This window comes from Arachis duranensis, chromosome 1, assembly GCF_000817695.3.
Source record: "Arachis duranensis cultivar V14167 chromosome 1, aradu.V14167.gnm2.J7QH, whole genome shotgun sequence".
NCBI classification, from domain to species: Eukaryota; Viridiplantae; Streptophyta; class Magnoliopsida; order Fabales; family Fabaceae; genus Arachis; species Arachis duranensis.
The window spans coordinates 12064304-12078529 of NC_029772.3; the positions used below are offsets into that span (position 1 = coordinate 12064304).

Below are 14226 nucleotides of genomic sequence, written 5' to 3' on the forward strand. Positions count from 1 at the left end.
TTCTAAAAGTTAAAAAATTAGGAAAAAATAAATAACAAAAGAAATTATTGAGGGAGAGTACAAATATAATTATTTACGTTGGTTTTTTTATCAGTTTAAATTTTAAAATAAATGGTATTATGATAATTATCTAATTTATATAGATAACTTCAATTAGTGAAATAAATTTTTGTTGTTATTGGTATATTTTTTCTTTGAACAAGTAGAAAAAATAATCAAAGATATTTTTCCTTCTCTTATGCCTCCATCAACAATATTTAATTATATGTATATATAAATTGTTATTTCCTATTTATTCAAAGTATCTGGATATGCACATGCGGATAGAGCAGAAGCTGACAATAGAGGAGATGCCAAATGTCATTTATTTCATGGTTCATTTCTTAAGAACTTATATTAAATAATAGTAAGATAATAAGCATTCATCCATATCTTACTAGAAACCATAAACTTCATTTTTACTCAAAGAAGTAAGTATTATGGACATGCCAGATTTTAAGGGCACGTATTTAATTTTATAATCGAAACTTCTCTTAAGTTTTGTAATTGCGTTATGCTTTTTGCTTCCTATTAAGAAAAAAGAGAAAGATTAAGTTTGTTTATAAAATATTATGAACAATAACACACACCGAAAATAGAAAAAATAAAGAAATCAAACCTAAGCCATAACTAGCTATATATCCTTTTTCATATTATCAGTACATTTCTTTGATTCAAATTATTCATATATATCTTGTAAATTTTGATACATTGTGAAAAATAATAATTAACATACACGTATGTCAATGTTGATGTTTTTCTAGAACAATTTGATAGTTATTATAATTATATATAATTTTTTAGATAATAATTTTTTTCGTTTTCAAATGAGTTAAAATATAATAATAATAATTGTTTGACAGATATATCTCGTTTTTTAATAGATAATTCTGAATCTGTTAATACTATTGACATACCAAATTTAAAGAGCACATATTTAATTTTATAATCGAAAGCTCTTTTTAAGTTTTGTAATTACGTTATGCTTTTTGCTTCCTACTAAGGAAAAAGAAAAAAATTAAGCTTGTTTGTAAAATATTATGAACAATAGCACACACTGAAAATAGAAAAAAATAAAGAAATCAAACCTAAGCCATAGCTAGCTATATACCCTCTTTCATATTACCAATACATTTCTTTGATTCAAATTATTCATATATATCTTGTAAATCTTGATACATTGTGAAAAATAATAATTAACATATACTTATGTCAGTGTTGATATTTTTTTAGAGCAATCTGATAGTTATTATAATTATACACAGTTTTTTAGATGATGAGTTAAATATCTCGTCTTTCAATAGATAACTCTGAATCGCTATTATAATTATACACGGTTCTTTAGATGATAATCTTTCTCGTTTTCAGATGAGTTAAAATATCTCGTCTTTCAATAGATAACTCTGAATCGCTATTATAATTATACACGGTTCTTTAGATGATAATCTTTCTCGTTCGTCAATAATAATAATTTAATAGGATAGATTTCGTCTTCCAATAAATGATTCTAAACTTTTTTCTTCACCATAGTAATATCTCGACTTGAGTAAAACAAAAAATTTAGATACTTTCAAAATGTACTCTGATACTCAAATTAATGAATAAATCATCAAATTGTACTTGTATCTCTAAAAATGCTTTATATCCATGCTGCCCAGATATTAGACAGCTTACATGCATGTTATTAGCCATATTTATTAGGCATACATTTGTTATCATCCATGATATAGTATCATTTAATTTATAATTGGGTAGAACTATTAGCACTTCCTATTAGTTACATGATTGTTTAGTTTCTTAAATTGCCCTAACCTACATTTTTTTAATTTAAACTCAACTAATCTCATCACTAACATTAATTTGTTTATTTATTTTCACATTATTTATGTATTAGTTTACATATTATTTATTGATATATAAAACTAGAGAAATATGTTGTGCTCAATTGGGTATTTGGGTTGTGATTGTTGTCTAGCGTTCGCTCAAGTCATTTTAAATAAATAAATAAATAACTAGGCATGGGATTGATTTATTTTGTTAACTCCAGAAACTAAGTATTCTTATTGAGTAGCTTTATTATTAATATAAGTAGTTGGTTTTTTCCGGCAGTATGATTGTTTTATATATGCCTTACTTAGATAAGCAATTCTTCAATTTTGACTAATAAAAAAGACCACAAAATATGAACCAATCAACCTAAGATATTTATTTGAAATGTGAGACAAATCCTCAAACTTGCCTTTGTTCTGTGAAGTTGGAATGGGTTAACATTATTGTTGACAACTGTGAATGTAAAGAATGATCTTTGATATAAAGAGGGTTGACCATTTTTGCCATGCCAATCAATGATATATATATATATATATATGTCCCTTCAAGAAGTCAAATACATACATTTTAATTTTTGAGTTTGATGGGCATAAATTATTAAATTAAATGTGGTATTATTCTCTTATGAATTATGGTTAGAGGTGGAAACTCAAAAGGTGGCCTACCAGAGTGTGTGGCCTAGTTTGCATTAGGTTTGACTGTTTAACAATTAAGGCCCGTTTAAAAGGTTCAGGAGTTATTTTTTTAAAATTTTTAAATTATAATAAATCACACTATTATCATTTAGTATAACTATACTCAATTAAAAGATTGTGAGTTGGAGTCTTCTATCTTTAATAAAAAAAAAAAGCTAAGCTTAGGTTATTTGCGAAATCTATAAGCCTAATAGACTGACTTTATACTCTTAGTAATTTATTATACTTAAAAATTAGAGTAAATATTCTTTTGATATCGAATTATTTGTTTAAAAGATAAAATGTTCTTTCACAGTTCAAAAATTTTTAATTAATTTTTTAATTATGAAAGTAATTAGCCTAAATAATTTTGTAATTGATTATCATTATTAGGACTGGAAGCGAGTCAAGCCAGCTCGTAAGTCAATTCGAGCTTGACTCATTAATAGCTTGATAAGCTAAACTTATGAGTTGGTGAGCCGAACTTTAGCCTTAAATTGAACTCATAAATTAAATGAGTCGAGTTTAAACTTGGATAAACTCAGTTTATTAACTGGTGAGCTGGCTCCACTATATATAATTATTAGTACACATATTTTATATGCATTTAGTTTATATTTTTAATATTCTATATATACATAATAACATAAATAATAATATATAATTATATAAAATTTTATTTTTAATTTTTATATATAATTTTGATGTAGAATATAAATAAAAAAATTATAATTTATTCATAGATAGAAATATATAAAATTAATTTTTTAAATATTTTTTAAAATATATAAATTATAATTTATTGATATAGAATTATAGATTATATTTCTATTATTTGAGTCCGCTCGTAAGCTCAAATTAGTTCGTGAGCTCAAACTAGCTCGTGAGCCAAGCTTAAACTTAAGAAATAGACTCGATTATTAATGAGTCGAACCGTGAGCTAGTTCAATTTTCGTAAGACAAACTTGAGTTTGATCTAATTCGATTCAACTCGACTCACTTCCAACTCTAATCTTTATAATACTAACCTATTTAGATTCTGTTCCCTTTATAAATATATTTGTAAAGTTATAACATGATGATTAGTATATTGTGATATAAATATTGTAGAAGTGTTTTTATTAGTATTATTAATTAATTTCTTAGTGTACCTTCACTCTTAATTTTATTAGGAAAATTTATATTTCTATTATGTGGAGTATGTGGTATAGGGGTTAGTTTTATTTAACACTGATTTAATTTAATTTGTAACGAAATTTCTACCCATAAGTGTCATATCTTTTTATTCTTTTTAGTCGATGAAGAAATGATTTTATTTTTCTTTGCACAGCATATGCTATTATGCATGATTCATTAGATGATAAAGAGCATAAACTTTCTATGGTATTGAAATATCATAATACAGGTAATAAATGCGCAAGAAATGATGTGTGCTAACTATATCTAACAAGCAATTTTGATTTGTGTCAATAAAATTACTGTGAGAACATATATCCTATTAAAATCATTTACAAACAAGGGCAAAAAATGATAATGATAAAAATGCATGATTACATAGAATTATTGTTAACTAAAATTAATGAGATAGAAATAGAACCTTAAAATAAAAATGATGACATGTAGTTTTGGATTGATGAAGAATTTCTTTTATTACTTTTGATTTTTATATTTTCAATTTTTTAACTTATATAAAAATATAAAAATTAATAATAATTACTCTTGATAAAAGTAGCAAAATTTTTTCATTCTACAAGGTTTATTTAAATATAAATGAAATTGGGGGACCATGAAATTACAGCGCTTTTAATTAAACTGTTTACTTATATTCTGAACACCTCATCTTTCTATAATGTTGACTATACAAATTTTAACGAGAATTGATTAAGTATCAGAATTGGGGATAGAAAAGAGAGTGGTCGTGTATATCTAGTTTGACTTTGATACAAATTTTAATGAGAATTAAATAGTTACACATCAGTATTTACAGTATTGACAATAAAAAAGAGAGTGACGCTTATAAATGGTTAACATTTGTAACACAGTGGGAAGAACTTTTCAATAACAATTAAAAATATTTACTGAATTGAGGGACAACCTTCTATTTACAATTTGAATGAATGAATCAAATCATTAAAGGCTGCTGCAGTCTAATTAATGTGAATGTTCAGCTTTCAACTGTAAACCTACTCATGAAACTGTCGCACAAGAAAAATAAATTCATGAATATCAATTCATATATATTAAAAATATTTTTTCAAAAAGTTTTAATAATTAGATGATATTTAACATTTTTGTATAATTTGTGTTTATTTTTTGAGTCATGTATGCTGTAGTTTTCATCAGATTGTTGTCTTTTAATATTGTGCACAAGGATTAATAAAATAATTGAATATTATATTTACAAAAATAAATAATTAGAATATGTTTATTATTATTCCATTTCACTATCATAACTTGTAACTAACTTTTTTTTTTTGCATCTCAAAATGAATGTAAAGATAAAAGTAGTACAAAAATTATGTTTTCATTGAAGTTTTAAAATAACAATTAGTTCAAAAAATCTTAAACTTTTGAGAGTATATTAACAATCACTAATCCGAAATGCAGGTTAAAGATTTTCAAAAAGTAGTTTCTTCTCTTCTCAATTTTTATGTAGTGAAATGTTTTTTTAGTCTTACTACTTTCTTATGACAACATGGTTAAGGCAGAAGTAAATTGGCAAAAGAAAGTATGACAAGAATTATTGAAGTACAATACATAAAAATCATATGTCCTTTTCTTATATAATTTTATTATTCAATTAATAATTATAATAATTTTTAGTTAGAATAATAACTAATTTATTCACAAATATAATAAAATCTAGTATTAATTCATATACAAATAGACTTTCATTGAAAATGTCCTTATTTCTTTAGTCTTATTCCAAACTTAAGTTTAATTTTTCATTACTAAATTGTTAGTTGTCTTGCTTATTTTATGTAAATATTATGTGTTGATATTTTTTCATTATGAAATTGAACATTATTTCTCTCAATGTTTTTCAACAGTGATGTATTATAATATCATTTTGACATTATTATTATTAATATCTAAATTTGACATTGAGATTATATAATAGCATTTGCGACTAATATATATAAACACATGCATATATCATCCATATATTAGTAAAGGTATTCTTTTATATTTTAATATAATATGTCAAAAGTATTATACACACCTAAATATTTTATACATGTGACTTTTATTTAGTTTCTTTTTCCTTTTATTTTGGAGCCCTAATCGCTTTATCTATCTAAAGGAGTAAGTTAATTTACTTGTTATATATGTACTAATAAAATAATAAGTTTTACAGCATAATTCAATAAAAAATTGAAAAATATCAAAAACTAATTTTTTTAACCAACAATCAAATAGTATTTTTCTTTAAAAATGTTGACTCCCCAATAAAAAAAATTACATGAAAACGACTTGTAAGATCGTGAATAGTAATTAAGCTAAAGACTTCTAATACAACAATACATGACAAATGACTGAACAACAAGTAAAATTTGTTGATAAAGCAGAATATATGAAAATGAATTACATGATATAGAGGAAATTATATGATGATGATGATGATGATGATGACTGAAGAAAGAAAAGCATGCATCCATGACCCCACTGGATGGTCAACCAAGTTCTTAACTCCTTACATGTATCCGTAGATACACTCTCTAGACACGTGCTCACTCTGTTCCCTCTTTCTTTAGTCTTTCCCTCTTGAGGAAAATACAAATAACTATTTGTGTTTAATTAATCCAAAAACATATAATGAGCTGGAACGGATTCCGTGTGTGGAAATTGAGCTGTAATTGAAAACTCTCCCCTCTTTCTCACTCTCTTCCTCCCTCTTATTATTTTAACTCATTCCTTTCCACCCTATAAATACCTCAACCATGTTCCCTTTCTTTTCTAACACACCCCTCCTCATTCTTCTCTCAATCGCCATGGAACTCACCACCATGCTTTACTTCCTTGCCTCCTCTTTCTTCTTCTTCATTCTTCTCTTCAAATTCTTCTCTTCTCCCAAGAGAGGCAGAGCATTGCCACTCCCTCCTGGCTCCATGGGTTGGCCTTACATAGGAGAAACCTTCCAAATGTACTCTCAAGACCCAAATGTCTTCTTTTCCACCAAAATCAAGAGGTACCTAGACAGAATAGTCTGCTTCTCCTGAAAGTTTAAACTGATAGAAAAAAAATAACAGAATTACATATATTAACTAACCAATTGCTCTGCTTTTGCTTTGTCCATAGGTATGGTTCTATATTCAAGTCCCACATTTTGGGATGTCCATGTGTTATGATATCAAGCTCAGAAGCTGCAAAATTTGTGCTGAACAAAGCACAATTGTTCAAGCCAACATTCCCAGCCAGCAAAGAGAGGATGTTGGGAAAGCAGGCCATATTCTTCCACCAAGGAGAGTACCATGCCAACCTCAGGAGGCTCGTCCTCCGCACCGTCATGCCCGAAGCCATCAAGAACATCGTCAAGGACATCGAGTCCATTGCCGTCCATGCCCTTCAATCCTGCCAAGGAAAACCCATCACCACTTTCCTCGAATTCAAAACCGTAAGCAACTAAGTAACTATACTTAAAGAACATCCCTCCAAAACAGAGCACTCTGTTTCTATCTCTTTATCCTTATTAATAAAAATACTTAAAACTCAAAATGGACAAGTAAGTACAATTAAAAAGGCCGAAAATATTGGCTCTTACAAATGGGAGGTAAATAAAAAAAGAGTGCAAAAAAAGAGTGTAAATCAAGAATAAAGAGTAATGATTTAATGCAAAACAGAGTACTCTGTTTTTTCTTCTCTGTTTCATAAACCAACTAAGCCAAATGAATAATCTTTTTTTTTTCAATCAAATTCTCATCATTTTCTTGTTTTCTGGCTCTTCGATGTTTGCAGTACACATTCAACGTTGCACTGCTTTCAATTTTCGGAAAAGACGAGGTTAAGTACAGAGAAGATTTGAAAAAGTGCTACTACACTTTGGAGAAAGGATACAACTCAATGCCGATAAATATTCCTGGAACACTGTTCCACAAGGCCATGAAGGCAAGAAAGGAAATCGCTGAGATAGTTGCGAGAATCATGGCAACAAGGAGAGAAAAGAAAGAAGAGAGTTACAATGATTTGCTGGGTTCGTTCATGGCCGAGAAAGCAGGACTCAGCGATGAACAAATAACAGATAACATCATTGGTGTCATTTTCGCTGCTCGTGACACCACTGCCTCTGTGCTGACGTGGATTGTTAAATACCTCGGTGAAAATCCAACTGTACTGCAAGCAGTAACTGTAAGTATCTAACATGGGTCCTACCTTCCTTTTCTGTTAAATTATTTAACGATTCTTAACTGTTTAAACATAAAACTTAAAAGGTAATGATAATGATTAAATGCAGGAAGAGCAAGAATCTATAGTGAAGAGGAAGGAGAAAAATGGTGAAGAGATAGGATTGAATTGGGAAGATACAAAGAAGATGCCAATGACTTCAAGGGTGATTCAAGAGACTCTAAGGGTTGCTTCAATATTGTCCTTTACTTTCAGAGAAGCAGTTGAAGATGTTGAGTATCAAGGTCAATAACCATATCTGATATGCTCCCATTATTAAGAAAAAAAGAAATTCCTTATGTATGAATGTGCTCACATATTTTTGACTGCTTTATGTTTCAGGGTATCTTATACCAAAAGGGTGGAAAGTATTGCCACTTTTCAGAAACATACACCATAGCCCTGACAACTTCAAAGAGCCAGAAAAGTTTGATCCTTCAAGATTTGAGGTGAACAAGAACAAAGAACTTATGCAATGCATGCCCTTTTGGCCTCTTTTTCTTGCTATTCTTTTCATGTGATTCCAAATCCAGAATTTTGACACATTTATTTTTTTTCCAGGTGGCTCCCAAACCCAATAGCTTCATGCCATTTGGCAATGGGGTTCATGCATGCCCTGGCAATGAATTAGCTAAGTTGGAGATGCTGGTGCTTCTACATCATCTCACCACAAAATACAGGTTCATATTCAAACCTTATTAAAAGTTTCCAAACATAAAGTTTAGAATGATACTAATGGGTTCTATTTCAATTTTGTGTAGGTGGACTGTGGTAGGTGACAAAAATGGGATCCAATATGGCCCTTTTGCCCTTCCCTTAAATGGGTTGCCCCTAAACTTATACCCAAAATATCAATAATGACAAAGTCAACATAAGCATAAGGTGTAAGCCAAGTCTAAGTCAACCATATGGCATGGGAGCAAGCTAATAAATGTGGCAACAATGGTTCCAAGGTTCAAAATAATACCAATACCAGATCTGGTTTTGATCACACAAAATAATGAAGAAATCATATGTCAAGTTCCACATAAACAACAAAATAAACGGGATATCAACCAATGATTAAGAGATTTTACTTATATTGTTTTTTTTTTTTTTTTTTTTTAAGTGTTTGGAGGAAAATACTGAATTGATGTATTGAAGTTGTTAGTTTTGTATGAAGCATGAGATGCCGCAAGGCAGGGAAATGAAAATTTGATGAAGTATTTTTTTTTATCTCCATATATTTAATTTTACATTTCTATCTCTTCAATAAATGTTAATTATACAGGCTAGCATTAGCAATGATGTATTAACAAAACACATTGCAAACTCAGAAGATTAAGAAAAAATGACTTTGATAATAACAAGCAATTCCAAGGATAGCAATCTTCATTCTTTAGATAATAATTGCATAATCTTATTAATTAATAACCTACTTCTATAATATGAGAATGTAATTGCTATATTAAACAATCAACTTCGGAGAAAGTAATTAGTATAAATTTAGTAGTAAAGAATTTGGTGATAGTATGTATAAAGTTATACCAAGTCTTTTGGGACTACTCTTGAATATCCTTTAATTTTAAATAATAATAAAGCAAATGTCAATATCTTTATATGTTCATAAATCATAAATGGTTAAAGATTATTGATTAATGGAAAGGAATATAGAGGAAAAGGAATTTGAAAGAAAAACATTTTGGAAGGGAATAAAATAAAATAAAATTGAAGATCTGCCCAGCTGTTTACTTCAAGGCTCTTAAATATAATTAACTATTAGAAATGCCTTTCTTATATTTAGTTTAACTTATTAATAATATAGAAAATTTAAACTGATTTCAAAAAAATAAGTATGTATTCATCAATTTCTTGTATATAATACATAATTTGAAAATCAAGTAGAAGAAAGGATTTAATGATCTTTTCAAATGAGAAATTAGAAATAATTTTGATTATTATATATTAAACAAGTTAATTTTTGTTCTAATTTGGGGGCTGAAGGAACTGCTGAAATTAATAGATAGTAGTATTGGTGATCATGTATGTATACGTGTTTCCCATCTTCGAAACATGCATTCAACGATTCAAAAAAGTGACTATTGCATTTGGTCATGTTATTGCAAATCAATCAACTTTATGATTTTCATAAGATTTTAACACATGTCGTTTAATACAGGCCTACACATCATTCCTATATATATTGTATCAGTTTTCAAATAAGTATTCACTTTTGATTTTTTATATGGACTAAGAACATTAATTATTAGAATTTATTAATGTTATAAAAGTTAAAAAATAATTTTCATAACAATAATTACTCATTTTAATCACTTTACTAATTTCATTAATATATTAGTAACTTTTATATCTAAAAAAAAATAAATTACATTGTTCAAAAAAAGTATTGTTTCCTATACTTTTTCTTTACAGTATCAGTTCCTAACTTGAATCTCAAAATTTTTTTTATATATTAATTCTATCGTTCACTAAACGTCTCCAAAGTCTAAAATTTTCACTCTAGCATTGCAGTTATTGAGGATGCACAACTCATCATCTATTTGAAAGTCGTGAATTTGAATCACTAATTTCTGTATAATCAAACCACGGCACCGCAAAGAAGCATGCATCAATGAAAATGATGAAAGGGCCAAAAGAAAATTATTCAATACCAATTTTGCTGCAAATTTAATGAAGAAAGCATTGCAGATATAGACATCTGGCATAAATGCTTCGTCATCAAAAGTGAATAATAATAATAATAATAATAATAATAATAATAATAATAATAATAATAATAATAATTGTTCTGTTAGGAATTACCTAGTCAAGTTCTTTATTTCGAATTAATTGGTAAAAATATCTGTTAGAGACTCTGATATTCAAATTGATATGAGTCCAAAAAATTTAAAGATTAAGATTCAAATAATCTAAGTATCTCTTTTTAAGGTCAAAGTGTTCTCAGACATTCTTGAATCAGAAATAGTATTTAGATGGAATCTTTATTTGATTGGACCGTAACAGTAACAATAAAAATATCAGATTCAACTCAATTATTTGAATTTATTAATTAAATATACAAATACCATTTGAAAAATAGGTACAATCCGAGTTTTGATGAGCTTATATATATATATATAAGGAAAAGTATGTGGAATCAACCTTAAATCAACCTTAAAAATAAATCATAAAAGTATTTTAGTTGTTTAATTTATTTACAATTTTCACTCAACGATACATATACTTAAACATTTCATGAATCAGATATCGATGAAAAGAAAATTAATAAAAAAAAGAAGTAAAGAAAACGAAATTGAAAACTAGATAATATTTCAGTTATATATAATTTTCAATCGATCAAGACAATTAACTTTCATATCAACTTTTTGGCATCTTTTCCAATACTTTCTACTATCATTAACACTCGTACAGATTGAATCTTCAATTTTGTCATTATACTCTAATGATAACTCATAAACAAACATGCTGAATTCTAAGTCACTTTCAATTTTCAAAAAGGTAACTGCTGAGATATCAATATTTAATTTGCAACAAACTTGGTATACCTAGTTTGATGAGGTTGGTTAGAAGATAAAGATAAGAAAAAGTCGAACAAGACTTAAATCAATGAATTAAATGATAAATTACGACACATATATTTTAGTTTTTAAAACATTAAAATAAAAAATTGGAAATTTTTAACGTTATATATCTTTCAATAACCTTATTCAGTTACATTGATAATTTTTACTATATATAACTATATAAGAGAAAAGAAATAGAAGAATATGTTCGGAAAAAAAAGCACATTATAACGTTGTTGAATAATTGGTTTAAAAATATTTTGACGCATAATTTTATTAATTCAGTTATACATCAAACACTTTGACACATCTATAAAAATATAGTTATTAATTAATTAATTATATATTTAAATTATATTTTAATTAAGAAAACAAAGAAGAAGTTAAGAAAATACTAATATAAAAATAATATTTATAAACGATGTAAATATAACAAGATTCAATATCTTTTATTAATATATTTGTATCTGACGTGAAATTTTGACGTTTATACTTGAAATGTTAAGATGGAGTAAATCATAATCTAGCAGAAGATCAAGAGAAAACGAAGTTTGTCTATTGTTATTTCCACAATGCAGTTACACATGGCCACATTTTGCAGCTTCATGAAGTGGTTGGATTTCAATCACACGTCACTTTCCTAAGAATTCAACACCTTTTTACAAGAGCTGAAAAAAACAGGTTCATAGTTTAGACTTGTTCATAAATTTTAAGTGTTAGCTTTGCCAAAATTGCTGACTCAGTTATTCATCTCTCATAACAAGAGCACAAGTGTCTCACCTATGTTTATTTGTGCTGTTGTGTATTAATTTTAAGATGTTGAAAGATATATATGGTTTGGAGGTACATAAATTTCAAATCCGTGACAGCTATATACATACAATGATTCTATTCTTAGCTTAGCTTATCCACAATATTTTGTTCGGTAAATATATTTGTCAAAAATATTGATAAAGAGTGACTTTTGTTTCATCATTTTTATCCTAATAAAATTGCATTAGGTCAAGGTTCTAGATTTTAAATCATGGAATGAACTCTATTAAGAAGTCAATTATATATCATAGTGTTTCTTGTTAAAAATAAAATGGTTTAAGATGGATATATGGAGTTGAATAATATTCAATTATTTGAATGTCAAAGATCTAGGCAGATGATGAAACGAGAAAAAAGAAATATCTATATCTCTATATTATTAAATATATTAATTAGGTTGAAAAACTTCTCTTTATAAATATATGAGTGTTGTTCAGAATTAGGCATGTGGCAGCTGGAGAGTTTAGACATTGAATAACTATTTTTGACCATTATCCACTTAACTTATTAGGTCCTATGTATGTGGGGTTTGAAGCTTGGACAAATGTTAAACTTAGAGCTGTGGTACGATAAATTTTTTATCAATGTTTAAATTTATCAACTTCTATACTTTTATATAATATTATTAAATACAAATCAAAACATATTTGTCGATTGAAATGATACATATTCTTTTCTTTTTCTCTCTCTTAACAAGCTAGTAGTAATCAGAGCTAAAAACGTTAAATTTTTATGAAATCTCAATTATTCAAATAACATTACTTCTAATAACGTCAAATATATACCTGGTCTGCTTTTAATTTTTAAGAAAAAATGGCATAAATTGTAAATAACAGGATATATAATTAATAACACTTCCTTTCTTTTTAGGAAAAGCTTTTATTTAATTTATTATTCATAAGGTTGACATGGATTATCCATATTATAAATTCTGAGTAATGCTAGGGCCAGTAACATTTGTGATTGGTAGCCATCAATTAGCTATCAATGATAATTTGATAGTGTGAGATTTCATCCAATAACTTACTTTTCTCTGCTGGTTACATGCTAGCCAAAATGTAATAAAATTGCTGCCCCTACACTTTTCCATAAATTAATATATACCTTCCAGAGTTTGTATCTTGTCCATCAATTTATCTGAGTCTAAATGTGTGTATGTATGGTATATAACTATACTTGTGGTTTAAAACCATGTACATGATGATGATGTGATGACTGATTGGTTTATCATGATGCATGCAATGTATCATGCATGCATGCATGCATGCATATGTAATGCATAAGATCCATGCATGAGAGGTTGGAAGAATTAGTTGGGAATTGGTTGTTGTTCAAATTAAAGGGTAATTGTCTTTATTTGAAATTAAGGAAGAAAAGGTGCAGCGTCTGAAAAACGTTGCAACAATAGTATATGGTCCTAAGTTTTCATGTTTAATTTGTTGGATACTGAAATAAAAATGAGTCATGGATGACCAAGCTTTTTAATTAGTTTATCTTTCACTTCACGCAGATGCATGCAATGATGCAATAATCCTAGTGCAGCCGTAACAGTGATTTGTGTTATATATATTTCCTCTAGGATACACTCAAATTAGTTCCAATAAATTTCAGATAAAATATTTTAATTCTTAATAATTTTTTATCATTTTAATTTTTTTTAGAATTATTCTTCTGTCACGTTTAATGCTAAATTTCACTTCCTAGAAAAAAAAATGATAAAGAATGAAAAATGGTAATTTTAAAATTTTTTATTTTTGTCAAGAAATTAAAATAGGATAAAATAATATATTTGTAACAATAAGACATTTCAAGCTCAAGGACAAAATTGCCAATGAAGTTATAACTCCAATGACTTAGTCTTTCCATACTCAACTAAAAAGTTGTTGGATTCGAGTCTTCCTATCTTTAATAAAAAAAAAAAAACT

At 27.5% G+C, this 14226-nt stretch overlaps 1 protein-coding gene across 1 annotated transcript; it reads left to right on the plus strand.

Annotated features, from left to right (window-relative positions):
* The first annotated feature begins 6493 nt into the window (after nt 1–6493).
* LOC107475501 (abscisic acid 8'-hydroxylase CYP707A2) lies at nt 6494–8990 on the plus strand. Its single transcript, XM_016095155.3, has 7 exons — nt 6494–6732; nt 6843–7158; nt 7500–7889; nt 7996–8170; nt 8268–8374; nt 8487–8605; nt 8687–8990. Exons 1-7 carry the CDS (start codon nt 6536–6538, stop codon nt 8781–8783), a joined length of 1401 nt encoding a protein of 466 aa, XP_015950641.2. The 5' UTR covers nt 6494–6535; the 3' UTR covers nt 8784–8990.
* The last annotated feature ends 5236 nt before the right edge of the window (nt 8991–14226 follow it).